Below are 21,547 nucleotides of genomic sequence, written 5' to 3'. Positions count from 1 at the left end.
ACTGAGCCATCTCTGTAGTCCCAGCAATAGTCTTACGATCACATTATGGAGTATAATCAAGAGCAGCAGCAATAGCCTGTAATGTGTGGAGCTCTATGGGAGCCCACTGGCCAACATCTTAGAAGCAATCCATTCCTAGTTCTGGGGTTGTTACTTGCTAGCATGTAGTGTCTAGCTGTGATATTGTGAGGGACATTTCTTTTTGAAACCACCATAGCTTCAAACTTAAGTGACTATAACCATAACTATTTAGTTCTAAAACATCAAGCAATATTTAGGTTTGAAACATCAAGTGATAGACCTCTACTTCTCAGAGTGATAAATTACCATGACCAAAGCAACTTTTGGAGAAAAGGGTTTTTTTTTGGCTTACATAGCACTGTTCATCATTGAAGGAAATGAGGACAGGAACTCAAACAGGATGGGACCCTCAAGGCAGGAGCTGATGCAGAGGTCATGGTGGAGTGCTTCTTACTGGCTTGCTGCCCATGGCTTACTGGCTGCTTTTTAAATAAAACCCAGGTCCACCAGCCTAGGGGTGGCACCACCCACAATGAGCTGTGCTCTCCCCCATCAATCACTAGTTAAGAAAGTGCCCTACAGTCAGATCTTGTGGGGGCAATTTCTCAATTAAGGTTCCTTCCTTTCAGATGACTCTAGTTTGTGTCGAGTTGACATAAAACTAGCCACCACACTAAGGAAGACTAAATATGGAAATCTATGGACAGATGAAATATAGAGAGGCCCAGAGCAGAGGCACCTTCTTTAGAACCTTGAATCCCACACAGTCCGTGGAATACATAACCTAATACACAGACTCTGAAGCCAGACTGCCTAGGTTTGAATTTTGGCCTTCGCACTGGCTAGAGAACCTTTGTCAATCTACCTAAGTTTTGTGAACCTCATCTCTTAACAGTAAGAATGACAGTCCTCTCTTTGTCATGTTGCACTAAGGATTAAATGAATTAACATAAGTAAACTACTTAAATAAGCCCAGTAAATTCTATATGTGCTTTTAAAAAGAAATAAACTCTATAATGAATAAAAGTTCATTTACTAATTATCTATAATCACACAAGGAATAGGCATGTGTTTGGTTGCTAAGGACTAGGAAGTGGTTACCATAGACATGCTAGAACCTTGACAGCCATTGTTAGAACATTGCCTACCCTTTAAGTGGACATCTGGGCTGGATTAATCTATCCAGAAGGCTAAAAATCTCAACAAATCTTTCTGAAATTCAACACGGCAACCATTTTTTCAGCCAGAAAAACATCTTGTTATCAGATAAATAGTTAACCACATCCAGGTAAGCCAAATACATAAAGATCTTCACTTTACAGGCACCTACAGGCACAACTTTAGTGATTTTGCTCCAGGCTATCCAGTAGAGGCCCTGGACATAATAGTATTTTCTGATAGCTCAGGTCTCTCTCTCGCACAGCCTGTCAAATTCCTGACCCAATATTACAGACTCTGAAGCCAGACTGACTAGGTTTGAATTGTGGTTATCCCACCTACCTCCTGAGCTCTTAAAGGAAGAACTTCTATGGTGCCAGTTTGGACAGAGACTAAGATCGAGATAAGAAGCTCTGCAAATGATTAAGATACATGAATAGAATCCAGATTTTAAAAAAATCAAATAAAAATAAAAAGGACACCAGTGGATAGTGGGAAAGGTGAGGGGATAAGATGAGAGGATTGTGGTGGGTGAGTATAAGAAAGCTCTTTATATATGTATATTAAAGTATACTGATGAAACGCATCATTTTGTACAATTAATATACTCTAATCAAATGTATTCAAAAGGAAATTGACATGAGGCTGTTACCAGCCTTATCTCAAAGGGGCATAGCTACCATGGAATGAAAATATCTAGGTTCTGTCCTCTTATTCTCTTGGTCTTATTAGCATCATGAGCAAGAATAAACTAGCTTTTAATCACAGCTCATACATATGGGATTTTTTGGGTTGTTTTGTTTTTGGTCTGACGCAAGCCAGAGCCATTCTCCAGTAAACCTTCAGGAAAGCCAATTTTCCCAAACAGTGACCTATACTCAAAGACAAGCTATGGGCTGTGAGTCTTTGTTTGAAAATAACAATGCTTCAAAACAGGGGATGATTGGATGACTGTGCAGAGCAATGTTAAGTCATCCATTAATAACCGACATACAAACTGCTCAACAAACAGTGACACACGGCCCATGTAGGTACAAAATGACATCTTTCCTTAACCCCACTGGTTCTTCCTGCAACTTTGGGCCCCAACAAAATAAACTACTAGAGAAATGTAAATCAAAATCAGAACGAGATTGCATTCCATGCTTGCTAGAATAGTTACAGACATCAAGATAGCAATAAGTTTTGCTGCACAGATGGAGAATCTAGAACTCTCCAGCATTTGTTGGTGTCAGTATAACAGTCATAGCCACCTTGCAAAACAGTATAGTAGTTCTTTGAATGCTTCAACACAGGGACAGTGTATGACTCAAACATTTCTCCCCAGGGGTATACCCAAAAGAAATGAACACACACTCACACACTTAGCCACACAGATTTATAGCAGCATTATCTCGAAGACAGTAAGTAGAAACAACCCAAATGTCCATTAGCTGATAAGTAAATGAATAAAATGTGATATACCTACAATTTTTTTTAGGTCATAAGAAGGAATGAAACCAGGGGTGGTAGCACATGCCTTTAATCCCAACATTCAGAAGGCAGAGACTCTGTAAGTTCAAGGCTATCCTGGTCTAAGAAGTAAGGCCAGCCAGAGCTATGAAGTAACAGCCTATATCAAAAAAGGAGGAAGGATTCATAATGCTACATAATGGAATCTTGAAGTAGCTGCCTAAATTGTCTTTTACTTAGGCCATCATTTTCAAGTCAAACTTCACATTAAACTTACTTGCAAAGCATATGTAACTCCCTTGGAGTCTTTGACAGTAAGGACCTAGATTGGAGCTTAATATCTATTGGTCTACTCTAGGTGATGTCTGAGGTCCCTTACAGCTTTTAGGAACTGGATGAAATTTATGAAAAATGAGTCAATACCACCTGTACCTTTGAAGCTGAGGCAACAAGAGAACCAAGCCCAATAGAGAAGTGTTACTTAGCAGAGGTCCTCCAATGGATCCTTAAACTAAGCTGGTTCTTTTCCAGTGCATCATCCCACCTTTCCCCAAGACCAAATGAAGATATTCCTAGTAGTAACAAACTATAGCTAAAGGGATAGGGTCCATGTGATTGTTTCTGTGTAACAAGTCACTCTATTTTGTAGGAAGCTACACATTAGCACAGAACCATCACTGGAGCTCCTCTATAGCATTTGCAGGGTCGAATGATACAATGGAATCAGAGTCACAGCCTTTCTGTTTATCAGCATCTGTATAATGCCAAACTGACTTAATTCTCAATTGATGTGATTTGTCGTGGATTTTTGTCCTTTAGTATTTAAGAACCAAGTTAAATCATGTTCCGACTTTTGACTGCCTGCTGGTCTCGTCAAAAGACCACAGAAGGAAAACAAAGGTAACTTTACAAGCACTTTTCTACACCCAATCTGGAATTACTTTGCACATATCTGCTTCAAGTTTTACGAGGGACAAATGATCATGATGCATTTAGGAAGCAATTAAACAGCACATACAAGATTGGGAACAGAGCTGAGAGAGGATGCGCATTCTGTATATTGAATGTATCTGGGAGGGAAAGCGTCCTTGGAGGATTTGGGAGGGGTTGCCACACCACTACTGCCACCGTGATGGGGCTTTTTATGATGCATGAATTGAGCCTATTGCAAGCAAAGCTTCAAACACAGGGAAAGAATAGAATTCTTTCCCCTAAAAATTAAGTGAGGTTGTGGCTTTGACACATTTTTCTTTTCCACTTCCAGGAATGTGACTATCATTGTCATTGGCTTGGACAACTCTGGCAAAAGTCATCTTGTAGAGGCCTTTCAAAGATGTGAGAACAAAGAACAATAGTTTCTGGTGTGGGTCTGCCAGTATTCATTCCATCTTAGCCATACTTCCTGGCCCTCAGTTTCTCTCTTGTAAAGATAAATATTCCAGTCTCCTCATTAGGCATTAATAAGCTGTTTATATAGTGTGTGTCACTTGCTCCTTTTGTAAGATGTTCCAATTGAGAGTCCCCATGTGATGTCAATTATGAATGAGCTACAATACGTAAAACATTGGAGTCAACCTTGAAGGATCGAATGTTTGGAATGCTGTCTAGTTTCAGAGCTCACTGCATGTGTAATTTGGCCTAGATAAGAGACAAGTGTAGAGTAATAAAGAAGTGTAATAACACAAAACTCTGTGACAGCTGATATTGGAAGTTAGAGCTTGAGCAATGTTGTCAGTTCAAGTATGGCACCACATCTCCAGCTTAACATGCCTCAGCAAGTTGAACATGATTCAGCTTGGTTCCTAAATACTGAAGGACAAAAATCAAATGACAAATCACATCAATTGCGAATGAAGTCCCTCCACATTTCCAGAAGCAGTCACACAGCACTGTGGCAATCTGCTATACTAGTTGGAAAATCCCAACTAGCTTTTAATAAATCAGAATCAGCACAGAGTCTGGCCCATCATCCATGTCTATTGAATCAGTACAGGAGGATGGTGACATGGTTGCATTTTATATAACCTGCCAACCCTCAGCAAAGTATGGTTGCCTCAGGAAACGGTTGTCCTGACACCTGTGCCCATAGTCTCCTACCTGAAGTTTTGTCCGTTTCCTTGGACAACAGTGGCCTTTTGGCTGATCTGCTTATTTCTACTTGTTCCTCTAATTATTAGAGAGATGTAGAAGTCTAATCGTGACACTCCCCTGTTTGGTATTGCTCCATGTCTCCCCATTGTTTTTGAAGCAAAATTTACCCACCTTAGCAACCTACAAGGTCCAGTGTGGGCCTCCGACTCCTCCCCCAGCTTCATTTCCCAAGTCCTCACATACAGTACTCTAGACCAACAGAGCAAATGCTTTGCCATTCCTCTGTCACACCACTGTGCTTGACAAGGCTGCATTTCCTGCATTTTAGCCCCTCTATCATCTACTTAGCCAAGCCCCTCTATTCACAGCCTGGCCACAAGACAGCCCTCCTTTACTCCTTGAGCCACATCCCTAGCTCACATCTACTAGCATACACTTAGCCCAAGATCCTTGCACAACTCCAACCCCACCACTAACCTTGGAACCCCATGAGAAGAAATAGATTCTTTCCTCTCTGAGTCTGTGCTGTCAATATTGTCCATAATTAGTCTGGAAATTTAAGTCCTCCACCATTCTCCTGAACCTGTATGTTGCCTCAGGTCCCAAGAGCACTTCCAAGTACATCTCAGTCAACACTCCAGCCTAGTATGCGCCCTTAGATGCAACACACTTGACTCCCTGTGTCTCCCAGCTCAGGTAGGCAGAAGTGATCCAAAGTAAATGGTTACAGGGACGTCAAAGAACCAGGCAAAACAAGTCACAAGATTACTGAAAAGAATGGGAAGAGTTTACTAGAGCTCCACCTGCCTCAGCCCTGGATTCCCATGCAGTCTGGGTGGGGCCTGGGAACCCACAATGTGAGAACTCCCCAGGCATTTTTGATAGCCTGCCAGCTGTGGGAAGCTCTCATCTGAAACTAACCACAAGCTAGCTATTCATCTGAGACTGGTGTCTGTTTTCCATTCTAACTCCTTGAGCATAGTGGATGTAGCTTGTTTTGCATAACTTGCCTTGTGCTCAGTGCATAACTTGAGGCTGCCTCATAAATGCATTGGCTTACGGTAGTGACTTCTTTCTCAGTGACATTCTGATGGGCACTGATGTCACATTCTGAAGAATGTCTAGAGCCAATCTAGTAGGTTCCTCTCTGCTCAAAATTGAATAGCTCACTTTTCTTGTTCCTGCACTGTTTGTTTGTTTGTTTTAAGATGAATGCCACAAACATAATTGTCTAGGAAAGAAATTCCAGGCTATGGATAGTAACTTGTATGGACATTTAAAGATACCAGCTACAAAATAGTTTGTGGCATCATTATCAATGATACCATCGATATCACGATGCCATGATCACATGGGGCAAGAAACCCAAACATGAGCAAAGACATGTGCCCTAAATAAGAACATTGAGATCTGTGAGTCTCAAATCTCACTATACATTCTATCTACCTGGATACTTAAAAAAAATATTTTATATGTATGTGTGGTTTGCCTGAATGTATCTATGTGAACCATGTGCATGTCCACAGAAGTCAGAAGAGGGGAACGGATCTCCTGGAAATTACAGACAGGTTTGAGCTGCCATTGGGGTGCAGGACCAAAGTCCATCTAGAAAAGCACCAAGTGCTCTTAACTGCTGAATCGTGTCTAGGCTCAGCCTGAGTGCTTTAAAACAGTGCTTGAGGACCACTCCTACTTAATCTAAATCCCAGAGAATGGAGACTAGACTAGGGACTAGCGGCCATTTGAAAGCCTCAGAAGGTAAAGTTGAAGAACAATGAGGCAGTGATAAAACTCACCCAGGAAACCTTCAGACCTCTTAACCCAGCATCCGGAAGCTCAGATATTTGAGTTAGGTGCTCCTCATTTGCATCAACCACACCTAAGTTTCCTAGTTCTCAGGAGCAGTAATTCCCAAGCTTTAAAGTGCAGAAGAACCACATCAGGATCATGCTAACCATAGCCAATGTGTTACAAATGGTACAGATGCTTCCATCCCAGGCTTAGAGGTCCTGAGATCTAGGGTCATTTGGTCCAGGGTAGGAGCTAATAAGCATATCCATGAAATTCTGAAGCACACCACCCCCAAACCATATTTTCTGAAACACTCAGCCAGGGATATGGAGATGAAGGAGAGCTGGAACTTTCTCTCAGGGTGTTCATAAATGAAGAAAAATAAGATAGATCTAAATGGACAAGGAACTACTTCTCGTGGCATCTAGTGTCATCAGCAACAGACATAATTATTGAAGAAATTAGTTTTAAGTAAGAAAAAAAACATGAGAGTGGTGTTATGTTCTGACAGGAAAAAAATAACAAAACTTTCCAAGATGCAAAAAAAACCCAAGATTTTTAAAGTATCATTTGGATTTTAACCTAATCACTTCTTTTTTACTTTAATTGCTAATTTTTTGAGGTTATAAGTACATCATTTTCCTCTCATTTTTTTCTACCTCCAAACCCTTCCATAAACCTTATTTGCTGTCTTATAAAGTCATAGCCTCTTTTTCCTTGTTTTTATATACATATTTGTTTATATATATTCCTAGATACAGTCTATATTCTCAGTCTGTATGTTACTTGTATGTATATTTTCAGTTGTGACTGAAATATATGTGCTTTCTGAAAGCTATAATTAAAAAGATCATTGACTAACATGAAAACTGAAATGTTATGAAACCACATTAAAGTATAGTGGCCATATTATACACACATATAGATATAGATGTCTATTTATAACTATATATAAACAAGCTTTTCCAAAAGTCTGAAAGCATATTAGTAATTTACCCTAAGGATTTATTTTGGTAATCCTATGGAAAATGTCACGGACATATCTAAGACTACAAATAAGAAATTATTGATCCTCTGGGCAGTGGTGGCGCATGCCTTTAATCCCAGCACTTGGGAGGCAGGTGGATTTCTGAGTTCGAGGCCAGCCTGGTCTACAGAGTGAGTTCCAGGACAGCCAGGGTTATACAGAGAAACCCTGTTTCGAAAAACAAACAAAAAGAAAAAAGAAAAAGAAAGAAAGAAAGAAAAAGAAAGAAAAAAATTATTGATCCTCTCTCTCATACTTTTAAAATTCACTTTATATCCTGATCACAGCTTGCTCTCCGTGCTCTCCTCCCAGGCCTGCCCTTACAAATCCCCCTCCCATTATTCCTTCCCCTTTTCCTCAGAGAAGGGGAAGCTGCCCCGTGGGTACTACCTCACCCTGGACATCCATTTATAGTAGGCCTAAACACATCCTCTCCCACTGAGGCCCAACTAGGAAGTCTAGTTAGGGGAAGGGGATCCAATAGCAGACAACAGAACCAGAGACAGCTCCCACTCCAATTGTTAGGGGACTCACATGAAGACCAAGCTGCACATCTGCTGCAAATGTGCAGGGGGCTTAGGTCCAGCCCCTGCATGTCTTTGGTTTGTGGTTCGGTCTTTTGAATCTCAATGGGCCCAGCTTAGTTGACTCTGTTGGTCTTCTTGTGGAGTCCCTATCCCTGCCTCCTGATCCCTCAATCCTATCCCCCACTCATCCAAAGGCTCCCGAAGCTCCACCTGTGGGTATCTGCATCTGTTTCCATCAGCTACTGGATGAAGCCTCTCAGGAGACAGATATGCTAGGTTCCTCTCTGTAACCATAGCAGAGAATCATTAATAGTGTCAGGAGTTGACTCTCTCCCATGAGATGGGTTTCAAGTTGGAGCAGTCATTGGTTGGCCATTCCCTCAGTATCTGCTCCATCTTTATCCCTGTGGATTTTCTCGGCAGGACAAATTTTGAATTGAAGGTGTTGTGGCTGGGTTGATGTCCCCATCCCTCCACTGGAAGATCCACTTGGCTAAAGGAGGTGGCACTTCAGTTTCCATATCCCCCGCCCATAGACTCCTTGGAACCTCCCCCAATCCAGGTCTCCAACTAATCCTAGAGATGACCCCCACCAATTGCCATTCTCCCCTCCCACAACCCCTCTTCCCTCACCTGATTTCCTATCCCCATATCCCTCCTTATCCTCCTCCACCCACTTCCCTCCTTTCACCCACCTCCAATGACTATTTTGTTTCCCCTTCAGAATAAGATTGATACATCACCCATCAGGCCCTGCTTATTACTTAGTTTCTCTGGGTCTGTAAATTGTATACTGTGGTTATCCTGTACTTTATGGCTAACGTCCACTTAAAAGTGAGTACATATCATGTATGTCTTTCTGGGGTTGGGTTGCCTCACTCAGGATATTTTCTAGTTCCAAACATTTGTCTGCAAATTTTATGATGCCTTCATTTTTAATAGCTGAATAGTGTCCCATCATGTAGTTGTATCACATTTTCTTTATCCATTCTTCAGCTGAGGAACATCTAGGTTGTTTCCAGTTTCTGGTTATTATGAATAAAGCTGCTATAAACATAGTGGAGCAAGTGGTATAGTGGGGCATCTTTTAGATATATGCCCTGGGTCTTGGGGTAGAACTATTTCCAAACTTCTGAGAAACTGCCACACTGATTTCCAAAGTAGTTGTACAAGTTTGCACTCCCACCTGCAATGGAGGAGTGTTCCCTTGCTCCACATCCTTGCCAGCATGTGCCATTCTGACTGCTATAAAATGGAATCTCAGAGTCATTTTGATTTGCATTTCCCTGATGACTAAGGACTTTGAACATTTTTTAAGTGCTTCTCAGACATTCGAGATTCCTCTGCTGAGAATTCTCTGTTTAGCTTTCTACCCCATTTTTTAATTGGGTTACTTGGTTTGTTGATATGTAATTTCTTGAGTTCTTTACTAGTCCCCTGTCAGGTATAGGATTGGTGAAGATTTTTTCTATTCTGTAGACTGCCATTTTTTTTTATTGGTAGTGTCTTAGCCTTGCAAAAGCTTTTCAGTTTCACGAGGTCCTATTTATCAATTGTTGATGTTAGTGCCTGAGCTATTGGGAATCTATCTGTTCAGAAATTTGTCTCCTGTGCCAATGGGTTCAAGGCAGTTCTGCATTTTCTCTTCTATTAGATTTAGTATGTCTAGTTTTATGTTGAGGTCTTTGATCCACTTGGACTTGAGTATTGTGCAGGGTGATTGATATGGGTCTATTTGCAATCTTCTACATGCAGACTTTGAGTTGGACCAGCACCAGTTGTCCAAGATGCTTTCATTTTCCATTGTATGGTTTTGGCTTCTTTGTCAAATATCAAGTGTCCATGAGTGCGTAAGTTTATTTCTGGGTCTTCAATTCTATTCCATTTATCAATCTGCCTGTTTTAAGTTAATACTATGCATTTTTATTACTATTGCCCAAGTACAGCTTAAATTAGTGATGGTTTGATACCTCCAGAAGTTCTTTTATTGTATAGGATTGTTTTACCTCTCCTGTTTTTTGTTTGTTTTTCTGTGTGAAACTGACAATTTCTCTTTCAAGGTCTGTAAGAATTGTGTTGGAGTTCTGATTGGAATTGCATTGAATCTGTATATTGCTTTTGGTAAGATGGCCATTTTCACTATGTTAATCCTACCGATCCATGAGCAAGGGAGATCTTTCCAACTTCTGATATCTTCCTCAGTTTCTTTCTCCAGGGACTTGAAGTTCTTGTCCTACAGGTCTTTCACTTCCTTGGTTAGAGTTACACCAAGACATTTTATATTAAGTTTTGCTATTGTAAAGGATGTTGTTCTCCTAATTGATTCTTTATGTTATTCTCTTTGTTTCTAATTTATTGATTTCATCCCTGAAATTTGATTATTTCCTGCCATCAACTCCTCTTGGGTATGTTTGCTTTTTTCTAGAGCTTTCAGGTGTACATTTAAATTGCTAATATGAAAACTCTCTAATTTCTTTATGAAGATACTTAGTGCTGTGAACTTTCCTCTTAGCACTGCTTTCATTGTCTACCGTATGTTTGTGTATGTTGTTTGTTTGGGTAAGTTTGTGTTCATTGAACTCTAGAAAGTCTTTAATTTCTTTACATCTTCCCAGACCCAGTGGTCATTGAGTAGAGAGTTGTTCAGTTTCCATGAGTTTGCAGCTTTTTTCTTGGTTCTGTTGTTAATGTCTAGCTTTAATTCATGATGATCTGATAAGATACAAGGAGTTATTTCAATTTTCTTGTATCTGTTGAGGCTTGCTCTGTGACTGACTATATGGTCAATCTGGGAGAAAGTTCTGTGAGGTACTGAGAACATATATTCTTTTGTGTTTGGGTGAAAGGCTCTGTAGATATATCTGTTAGATCCATTTGATTCATAATCTCTGTCAGCTTCATTATTTTTTTGTTTAGTTTCTGTCTCAATGACCTGTTCATTGGTCAGAGTGGGGTGTTGAAGTCCCTATTAATGTGTGGGATTTAATGTGTGATTTAAGCTTCAGTAATATTTCTTTTATGAATGTGTGTGCCCTTGCATTTGAGACACATATGTTCAGAACTGAGATGTTATCTTTGTAGATTTTTTTCCTTTGATGAGTATGAAGTGTTCTTCCCCATCTCTTTTAATTAATCTTGGTTGAAAATCAATTGTATTAAATTTTAGAATGGCTACTCCAGTTTGTTTCTTGGGTCCATTTGCTTGGAAAACTTTTTTTCCAGCCCTTTACTCTGAAGTCCATCTTTATTACTGAGGTATGTTTCCTGTATGCAGCAGAATGATTGATCCTGTTTTCACATCCAATTTGTTAGCCTGTGTTTTATAATTTGGAAATTGAGTCCATTGAGGTTGAGAAATATTAATGATCAATGATTGTTAATTCCTGTTATTTTTATGGTGGTGGTAGTGTGTGTTTGTGTGTGTGTGTGTGTGTGTGTGCTTCCCTCATTTTGTTTTTGCTGGTGTGGAATTATTTATTTCCTGTGTTTTCTTGTGTGTGGTTAACCTCCTTGAGTTGGAGTTTTCCTTCAAGTATTTTCTGTAGGGATGGATTTGTGAATAGATACTGTTTAAATTTGTGGTTTTTTTTCCCCTTGGAATATCTTGCTTTCTCCATCTATGCTGATTGAGACTTTTGCTTGGCTGGATTTGTGAATAGATACTGTTTAAATTTGTTTTTTTTTTCTTGGAATATCCTGTTTTCTCCATCTATGCTGATTGAGAGTTTTGCTTGGTATAGAAGTTTAAGTTGGCACCTGTGAGTTTTTTTTTTTTTTTTTTAGAAGTTGCAGAATATCTGTTCAGGCCATTCTAGCTTTAGAGTCTCTGTTGAGAAGTTGGTGTAATTTTGATAGGTCTTTGTGAGTTACCTGGCCTTTTTCCCTTTCCACTTTTAATATTCTTTCTTTGTTCTGCACATTTAATGTTTTGATTAATATTTGGTGGGAGGATTTTCTTTTCTGGTCCAATCTAATTGGTGCTTTGGAAGCTTCTTGTATGTTTATAGGCATCTCTTTCTTTAGGTTGGGCAAGTTTTCTTCTATGATTTTGTTGAAAATATTTTTTGGACCTTCTAGCTGGGACTCTTCACCTTCTTATATTCTTATTATTCTTAGGTTAGGTCTTTTCATGATATAACAGATTTACTGGATGTTTTGTGTCAGGAATTTTTTTAGATTTAACATTTTCTTTGTTGTATCAATTTATTCTACTGTATCTTGTATGCCTGAGATTCTCTCTTCCACCTCTTGTATTCGGTTGGTGATGCTTGTGTCTGTTCTAGTTCCAGGATTCCCTCAGTTTGCATTTTCTTTATTGCGTCTATTTCCATTTTCAGGTTTTGAACATTTTTATTTATTTCCTTCACCTGTTTAATTTTTCCTGTATTTCTTTAAGGAATTAAAGGCCTCTACCTATTTGATTGTATTTTCCTGTATTTCTTTGAGGGATTTATTCATTTCTTCTTTAAAGACATCTGTCATTTTTATAAGGTTGGATTTAAGGTTATTAAGGTTATAAGGTTGGATTTAAGGCTTGCTGTAGTGGAATAGCTTTGCTCTGAAGGTACCATTTTTGCCTCGGCTCTTGTTATTTGCATTCTTAGGCTGGCCTTTAGCCATCTGGTTGTTCCTGGATGTTCCTAGTATAACAGATATTGGGAAGGAGGGCATAATCTGGATGTTCCCCCAGCTGCAGGCCTCCAGCGGGCAGCCTTAGACTGGATGTTCTTGGTATAGCAGGCCTGAATATTCCTTGTGTGGTGGGCCTGGAGGAGTGGAGAGTGGAGTTTGGCCAACAGAGTGAGGCCAGACAATGGAGCTCAGGGGATAGCACACAGATAGCTCTGAAATTTCTGATTCTATTCTGAGTACTTCTAGTGTCAAAAATCTATGAAATTATTAACTACTAATGTGAGCAGAAACTTAGACCATAACTATCAGTTCAACAAACTGGAAAACATATAAAGACTGTTATTATAAGATGCATTTCTATTACGGGCTGAATTAGGTACCGAGTTCGTTACAGAATATTATGTCCTGGGTGAAGCTTTTACATGGGAAATATGTCTGCATCTGGCATGGTTTCTTAGAAGAGACACTTCATGTCCTTATTCATAGTAACAGACATTGTAAGCACTTACTGAACCCCCTACTGTAAGGTAATGGGTAAGCACAAAAAATAGGTCAATGACTACTTCAACAGTGTTCTGAGAGAGTGCAGTGAGAGGTGGGCAGGTCAGAGAAGGCCTCCTGAAGAATGTGCTGGTTGGGCCTTGAAGAAACAGTAAAAGAGAAAGAACTAGCATTTATTCATCAGACATTTATCAAGTATCTGTGTTCAGCTTCATCAATATAAGGCATAGAATTAAGATTTCACCTTCCTGTTATAGCTTATAACTCAGTTAAGTAAACCAATACAATTTATGACTTTAATATGTGGCATAGTAATGGTAAACACAGGGGTGGATGACACTTTATACAGACTAAGGATGGTGTGAGGGAAATTTTTCTACAATAAACAAAATCTAAATTGATATTTTGTTAAAAAAAAAAGGTATGGACTAAGCACAGAATGGTAGAAAGAATGGCAGTTTGTGAAAAGCTCAGGAAATCTATAGCATGTATGTGGGCTAGGGTATCTTGAATAGAAACCAGGTTTACTGTGACTACCATTCAGTTTACTCACTGAAGGCATAAAGCAGGGAAGTAGTGATTTAGAAAGAAGCATTTTGTTAGGCATGGTGGCATACGCCTTTAATCCCAGCACTCAGGAGACAGAGGCAGGAGGATCTCGCTGAGCTCCAGGACAGCCTGGTCTACAGAGTGAATTCCAGGACAGCCAGGACTACACAGTGAGTGATACCCTGTCTAGCACACACACACACACACACACACACACACACAAACACATACACACACACCTAAGAATCTGAAAGATGAACCCATGAATATGAGCAGGCTTGCAGGGTGCTTTAGTAGGATTTCTGAGAACAGGTTCTGCAAAAGGATGAACAAATTCATCTAACTACATTTTGCCACACTGGGGTCATTTCTCCTCTCCTTCCATTTGTAGTAATTCCTAGCAAGATGCACAGTGAAATGAGACCAACCCAAACAACACTTCTACTAGATGATTACCAAGTATCAGTCTATGACCTAACTGGAGACCTAAAGGGCCGTGAAAAATGGCCGAGCTACTATGCTGAGGCGCATGGGCTTGTTTTCGTCGTGGATTCTAGTGATGTAGCACGCATACAGGAAGTGAAGATCATCTTAACTCGAATAATGTTTGACAAAAGGGTGTCAGGGAAGCCCATCTTAATGTAAGTTTCTGCCTTCGGGGCCTGCTTTCCGTTAACCAATTTGTGCCATGGAAAAGGTGATCATGAAATGAGATGAAGGGCATCTTTTGTCCTTTGATGAAGGTTCTCTTTAGGCTCAATGAGCTGAAAAGACTCAGTTCACTGATGACTGTTTTTAAGAGCCACTTTCTACCACACATATGGCATATGGAACATGATACCTAATTGTATAAACAAACTCTGGATCTTCAGCAAAGAGAAATAATATCTAGATCTCCCATCCCCAACCCTGGACTCTTCCTGGAGCCTCTAACTCAACTTGCTGGGGTTTGAGTCTCTGATCCTGAAACTTGATGGCAGAGAGCAAACCCTCTTTTGTACAATCAGTTCCAATGCATTCCTCCCCCAGTTGGTTGTTCAAGACTATGTAACTGGTACTCATTTTGGAGGTGGGGATAATTCCAGTAGCCTGTCACTCCTCCCCCTTCCAACTCCCCGTTTTGCCATGCTTATTTCTCATTAGCAACCCAAACTAGAATATGAACAGTTTCAGAGATATAAAAACTCTACATCTGTTCATATCCTAATTAGTGGTTGTAATTAAAGTATGACTTGTGATATAGAGGAAGTGGGAAATGGCCCCTGGGGATTATCTTGTATTCAAATGATTTGCACCATTTTTTTCTTCCATTGAAAGTTGGCTAAGAAACTGCCTAGCCTGTCTCACTGGGTAAGCTCAGTTCCTGGACTTATAGCAGTTAACATTGCAGCTAGTGCTACCCTACTCCAGTTTTTGTTTGTTTTTGGTTTGTTTGTTTTTTGTTTATTTATATTCTTTTTGTTTGTTTGTTTGAGACATGATCTCACAACATAGACCAGGGTGGTCTGTAATTCACAGAGATTCCACCTGCCTCCCAAGTGCTGGCACTAACATCATGTACCACGATGCTGGGCCTTTCTCTTCCCTTTGACTTTACCTTGGCTTCACTCTTCTTATCCTTATGCCCTGTTCTAGCCTGGCAAACAAACAAGACAAGAAGGATGCCCTGTTGCCTGGTGATATCATTGAGTATCTACTTCTGGAAAGGCTTGTGAATGAGACTAAATCCATGTGCCGAGTGGTAAGTGTCAGCATCTCATTTCTTTTCCTCTAGGTCCTGGATTATATAACTAGGGCCCTGTCTGTCAGCTTGGGGGTTCAAAGTTCCTCTCCCTGACAGGCAATATCTGCAGTGATTATTTCTAACTTGAGAATGACAACAAATATTATTCTCTGCCTACAAAGCAGTTCTGTAAGATTTTAATAGCCCCATCTTATACATAAGAAAGCTAAGTGGCCAGATAATCTAAGTAAACTTGCTTGAGGTCACACAGTGAAGGCACTATAGCCGTTTTATTAAAGGGCCTTAGCTTTTATGCTCTTCATCTGCTTTCTCAGATGGGAAATGCTGAGTGTCTCCTTGAAGTCAAGAACATACTTAGGCACCATACAACCACCTCTGCTATTTTAATGATCAGGCCTTTAGGCATCAGTGGTCCAGGGATCCAGGTCTGAGGCCTTCTTTTCTATTTCTTTTTTATTTAAAGATTTATTTATTTATTTTATGTATATGAATACACCATTGTTCTCTTCAGACACACCAGAAGAGGGCATCAGATCCCATTACAGATGGTTGTGAGCCACCATGTGGTTGCTGGGAATTGAACTCAGGACCTCTGGGAAGAGCAGTCGGTGCTCTTAACCGCCGAGCCATCTTTCCAGCCCTTCTTTTCTATTTCTTATAGGAGCCATGTTCAACCATAAAACACCTTCCAAAGAGGCATCAACAACCAATAGTTATAGGGCTGCGATGGCTATTAGCTGCCATTAGGGATCAATATGACGAGCTGTATACTCGACAACAAACACCCAGTATGAGCATCTCAACCTCCAAGAACATCAGAGGCTGCGGAGAAAGATGCTCATCAGAAAGGTACTGAGCTCATTTCATTAGCTTTACTGATAAGAACAGAAGTGGGAGTCAGTCTTCAACATGACCCACAAGTTCTGAGAGGTTTGTACTCTGGGCAGCAAATCCTTCAGAATCTGATGATGGCCCAAGTGGGGTTATGGCAGTCCCCACCAACATTGCAAGGACACTACTAGTCCTGGCACAACATCAGTAGTCACTTTCATGGAATGAATGGCATATAGGTTTAAAAGAAAAAGGTAAAGCCAACCAACCAATCAACATTAGGGCTTCTTGAAAATCGGATTTCTATTCTCTGAGTTGCCATGTGGAAGAAAGAGGGAACGGGAGCCCCTTAAGCACTCTGTCTTAGTTAGGGTTTTATTACTTTGAAGGGACGCCATGAACAGGTAACTTTTATAAAGTCAAACATTTTAAAATTAATTATTTAATTCATTTTTACAGCCCAATCACTGCCCATCCCTGTCCCCCCTTCACAAAGTCCATCCCTATCCCTCTTCCCTTCTCCTCTGAGAGGATGCCTCTCATACACTCCCACCCAAGTGAATCAACTCTCTGCAGGGTTAGGCACATCCTGTCAAGGCTGGCTTACAGTTTCAGGGATTTAGTCCATTATTATCATGGCAGGAAGCATGGTAGCATGCAGGTAGACATGCTGCTCGAGGATCCTAGAATTCTACTCCTAGATCCAAAGGTAGTCAGGAAGAGACTGGCTTCTGCAGGTTGCCAGCAAAATGGTCTCTTCTGCACTGGTTCGATTTTGAGCCTTGGAGGACCCCTCAAAGCCCATCCCTACCATGCCACACTTCCTCCAACAAGACCATACCTCCTAATAGTGCCACTCCCTGGGCCAAGAATTCAAACACATGTGTCTAGAGGGGTCACACCTATTCAAACAACCACGTAGCCTATTGACACCATTCTAAAGATGAATATTACACAGCTGCTGCAAATTCCCAGCTTCCAGTTCTCCGATCTACCTAGTCATGGCATGATAGGAATGGACAGAAATGTAAAATAAATAAATAAATAAATAAGAAGATGATGAGGGTTCTGAGGAATCAAAGACCTAAATGTCTTCTTGCTATTTTGTTACTTTTACTGACCAAAGCCATATGGAAATGGAGAGGGCAGTGGCTGCACTGGATAAAGAAGCTTGAAGGCTAGAGATACAGTTCAGTGGCAGAGCACTTGCCTCATGCATGAAAAGCCCTGACTTCATTCCCTGGTACCAAAACAAGAAGAAAAAAATCTTGAAATATGTCTGTTTCTACTACTGATTTTTTTTTTCAAAATGTTCTTAGCTTTCCTAACAGAATGAGTATGGTCAGACACAACAGCAGACAGCATTTTGAGAAAAGACAACACATGGAGCATAGACAGCATGTGGAGCAAAGACATTTTGAGAAAAGACAGCATTTTGAGTCAAGACAGCACTTAATACAACGTTCACTGGATGCTAGGCCCCTAAAGCCAATTCTACAGGTAAATGTTTTTTTTTTTTTTAAACACCATTGCCCGTGATCAGTAATTGAATTCTTGAGAATTAATTGACAATTTCCCTCTTTCTTCCTGGAATACAGAAAGATGGTTTTCGAATAAGGCCCAAAAAGAATATGTCAGTAACATTTGCTCTAGACGTAATCATGGAGGAAGGTGAATGTTCTCGGAAGATTGGAGCTCCAAATATCAGTAAGCCTTGCAGCAGTCAATGTTATGACACAAAGACTCCAGCTCCATCTGTTGATGCCAACCTTTTCAAAGGTAATATTGAATCATCATTACAGAAAAAAAGTTATACAGACCTTCCTTTATATTTTCTACAATAGCATTCCTATTTGAGAAGTAAATTCATTTCTCACACTGTTGTTGGGAGAAGTATGGGACAAAGTTGGAGACCATCTTCTGACAGGCCAGCAAGGATGCTCTAGCATTAGTTGACACAGATCTTTCTATGGCTATAGTGATAACTTAAAGGTTATGCTTGCCAATGGTGGAAGTACAAATTGATATAACCTTTAGGAAGTGTATGTTGCCTGTCTCTCTCTTCCCCTCCTTTTCTCAATATTATTAAGAACTTCTAAAATGGATCTATAGAGATGGCTCGGTGATTAAGAGCACTTGTTCATGTAGAAAACCCATGGTCGGGTTTTGGCAGCCACATGATGGCTCACAATCACCTGTAACTCCAACCCCATGGGATCCTATGCCCTCTTCTTACTTTACAAGTGTGAATGTGGTACACACACACACACACACACACACACACACACACACACACAGGAAAGATACACACACATTTAAAAAATCTAAAATGGAAGCCTTCTAAACTACTAATTTCATTTCTTAGCTGTCTACAAAGATAATGACAGAAATACACAAAAATTGTAATAAAGAATATTCAAATTATAATATACAGTAGAAAGAGTTAAATGTTGTAAACAATGTAAATGTCCAATGACAGGGATAGCCAAATAAATTATGATGCATCTACACTATGGATACAATAACATTGCTAATGAAGGAAACTGGGGAAATGACTTGGTGCTTAACATGTATTCTAAGGCAGCATGAAAACCCAAGTTTGGATACTGTGCATCCACATAAAAGCTGGATTTGTTGGTATACAACTGTAACCCTAGCACTGGGGCAGGGGCAATAGAGAAAGGAACATTTATGTTCCTTAGGCTACCCAGCCTAGCCAATCAGTGAGAGACCCTGTCTCAAAAGACAAACAAACAAGAACCAACCAATCAACCAACCAAACAAACAAAAACTTAGAGTCTAGCCCTAGCCGCCTCATACACATAAACACAAATACAGCCATACACACATACACTATACACACACACACACACATGCAAAAAGTTAAATGCTAATGATGATTTCCATTTACTGACATGGAAAGTCTGCCATTACTTGGAATATCATACTGACTGTCAACTGTCAATAATCATATCCCCTTTGGCTGAATTCCTATGCATACATTGAGGGCCGTTCATGTGGCCAAAGCCATTAATGAGAAAACAGGCACAGCTCTTAGGGTAAAGGATGAGGATGAAAGTTGAGTAGAAGGGATCTAGTAGAAAATAAAGCATGATTTCCTAGATGTCAGCTACTGCCCCTAAATCTTTATCCAAAATCAAAACTCACTTTCATCTCTATAACCTTAGCTCGGAGGCCCAAAAAGAGAATAGAAACCTGGGACACTGAAGAAATGTTATTGGAAGATCCTCGTGGAGAAGCCTTCCGTTCCTGCGGTTAGTACTCCTTAAATAGTCAAAGAATGTACATGGTTGGAATGGAGGGTGAGTGTCCTGGAGGGCCCTTGGAAACTGGCCCGCACCCTCCTACCCCAAGTAGTCTGGGAAAGAATAGAAACCTGGCATTGGCTTCACTTGTAAAACGGGCTGTTTTCTTTCTCTGATTAGACTTAACAGACTACTAAAGAGTAAACAGAGGGACAGCAAAATAATCATTCCCTCTACCACCTTATAGTAACTGGGTACATCTCCAGAAGCAGCAGGAACACCCAGTCTTTGTTTTTCATTGGATAACGCCTCTACAGCCCACGTACAAGTTCACCTATTCTAACATCACATCCCTGAGAACCATTGTTTCTGCACACCAGTGTGGTAGCCAGTAAGTGCATCCATACTTACCAAGAGCCTCAGGAAGTTAGGTGCTGTCCACCTCAGCAAAGAAGAGCAAAGACTTCCCATTTGTACTGAGATGCTCCTGACAAAGCTTACGGATAAAACGTCATGCACAACTGAAGTTGAGCCTTAGACGAACAGGGTTACTTTAGAATCACACGTTTCTCTTTAAGGTTCTCAGGTATAAAGGGACTGGCAAAATAAATAAGGATGATGCTCTACTCAATCATTATCTTTCTGTTTGGTTTGGTTGGTTGGTTGGTTTTGGTTTGTTTGTTTGTTACACCTCTAAAACCAGGTCTGTTTTAAATACCTAGCTACTGTCTGGGAAACCACATTACGTTGCTAGCCTTTGAGAAACAGCAACCGCTGCCTCTTACCATATGTGTGGACCCCTACTCCACTGCCAGGGTGCTGTGGCTGGGATCATGGTGGTCCCTTATAATTATGGTTATTTCATCTTCATCGTGGGCTCCATTTATCGAGTGCTTTCTGAATATCAAGCACAATGCTAACTCTTTCCCATCTATTGTTACATTTTCAACCTTCCTGGGCACGTATTATACTTGGCATCCTTCCCAGATAACGATACTGTAAAGAGCAGAGCAAGGAATGGAATCCAAACCTGCATAGCTACTTTGGGCCAAAAAAAAAATCCACATGTTCCTTTCTTCAAATCCCTCTAGAAAGAGAAAACTATAGTCAGGAAATAATGCTGAAGTACATTCATGTGTATGTGAGAAGAATTCAATTAACCAGAAGTCTGCCAACAGTGCCAGCAGGCATAGTTTCATCTTCAGAAGCTTATGATGTCTGTTCTATTATTACCATCTCGCAGAGGCAGAAAGTGATGTTCAGAGGGGTTAGAGAATTTGTCCCTGGGCACTCACTAGGAGGTAGCAGAACCAGTTTTTAAACTAAAATCCAAGTCCACAGGGACTGTAAAGATGACTCAGTGGCTAAGAGGACTTGATGTACAAGCATGGAGACTTGAATTTACATCCCAGCACCTGTGTAAAACAGAGTCTGAACATGCATGTACCTGTATGCCCAGCACTTTAAGGGGCAGAGACAGGAGGACCACTGAGACTTGCTGGCTGCTTGCAATGCTCCAGGTTCAGTGAGAGACTGTCTGAAGAAGAGTAATACAGAGCAGGGCTCCCTGTGTATCTTCTTCTGACATCTATATGTATGAACATACACACGCATGTGCACATGTATCACAGACAAATACACCACACACACACACACACACACACACACACACACACACTCATAAAAAAAATAAATAAACGTAAACCCCAACTCCATATCCCATGCTCCTAATTACCCTGGATTGCTTCACCAAGCAGTATAAACCAACCAATCCAAACTTTTCAACTAAAAACTTGTCTTAAAACCCTGCCTAAAAAAAGTTTCTTCTTCTTCTTCTTCTTCTTCTTCTTCTTCTTCTTCTTCTTCTTCTTCTTCTTCTTCTTCTTCTTCTTCTTCTTCTTCTTCTTCTTCTTCTTCTTCTTCCCCTTCCCCTTCCCCTCCCCCTCCCCCTCCCCCT

General features: G+C 40.4%; 1 protein-coding gene across 4 annotated transcripts in view; it reads left to right on the top strand.

Moving 5' to 3' along the window:
- Positions 1–20,221, top strand: part of Arl13a (ADP ribosylation factor like GTPase 13A) — a 42,744-nt gene extending 22,523 nt beyond the window's left edge. For 2 of the 4 annotated variants that reach the window (XM_028785698.1, XM_028785657.1), the window contains exons 5-10: positions 14,141–14,390; positions 15,385–15,490; positions 16,155–16,342; positions 17,644–17,824; positions 17,923–18,103; positions 19,513–20,216. In XM_028785698.1, the coding sequence (XP_028641531.1) occupies positions 14,155–14,390; positions 15,385–15,490; positions 16,155–16,342; positions 17,644–17,824; positions 17,923–18,103; positions 19,513–19,604 (984 nt within the window). In that variant the 5' untranslated portion in view covers positions 14,141–14,154 and the 3' untranslated portion in view covers positions 19,605–20,216. Of the gene's footprint in view, positions 1–1,125; positions 1,310–3,450; positions 3,532–3,895; positions 3,967–14,140; positions 14,391–15,384; positions 15,491–16,154; positions 16,343–17,643; positions 17,825–17,922; positions 18,104–19,512 lie in introns of those variants that run through there. The other 2 variants (XM_028785531.1, XM_028785595.1) reach the window with 2 other exon arrangements.
- Positions 20,222–21,547: the final 1,326 nt, after the last annotated feature.

This window comes from Grammomys surdaster, unplaced genomic scaffold (genome assembly GCF_004785775.1).
Source record: "Grammomys surdaster isolate TR1022 unplaced genomic scaffold, NIH_TR_1.0 61, whole genome shotgun sequence".
Taxonomy (NCBI): domain Eukaryota; kingdom Metazoa; phylum Chordata; class Mammalia; order Rodentia; family Muridae; genus Grammomys; species Grammomys surdaster.
The sequence above is the reverse complement of the archived record's forward strand: the minus strand, read 5'-3'. Positions and strand labels throughout refer to the sequence as shown.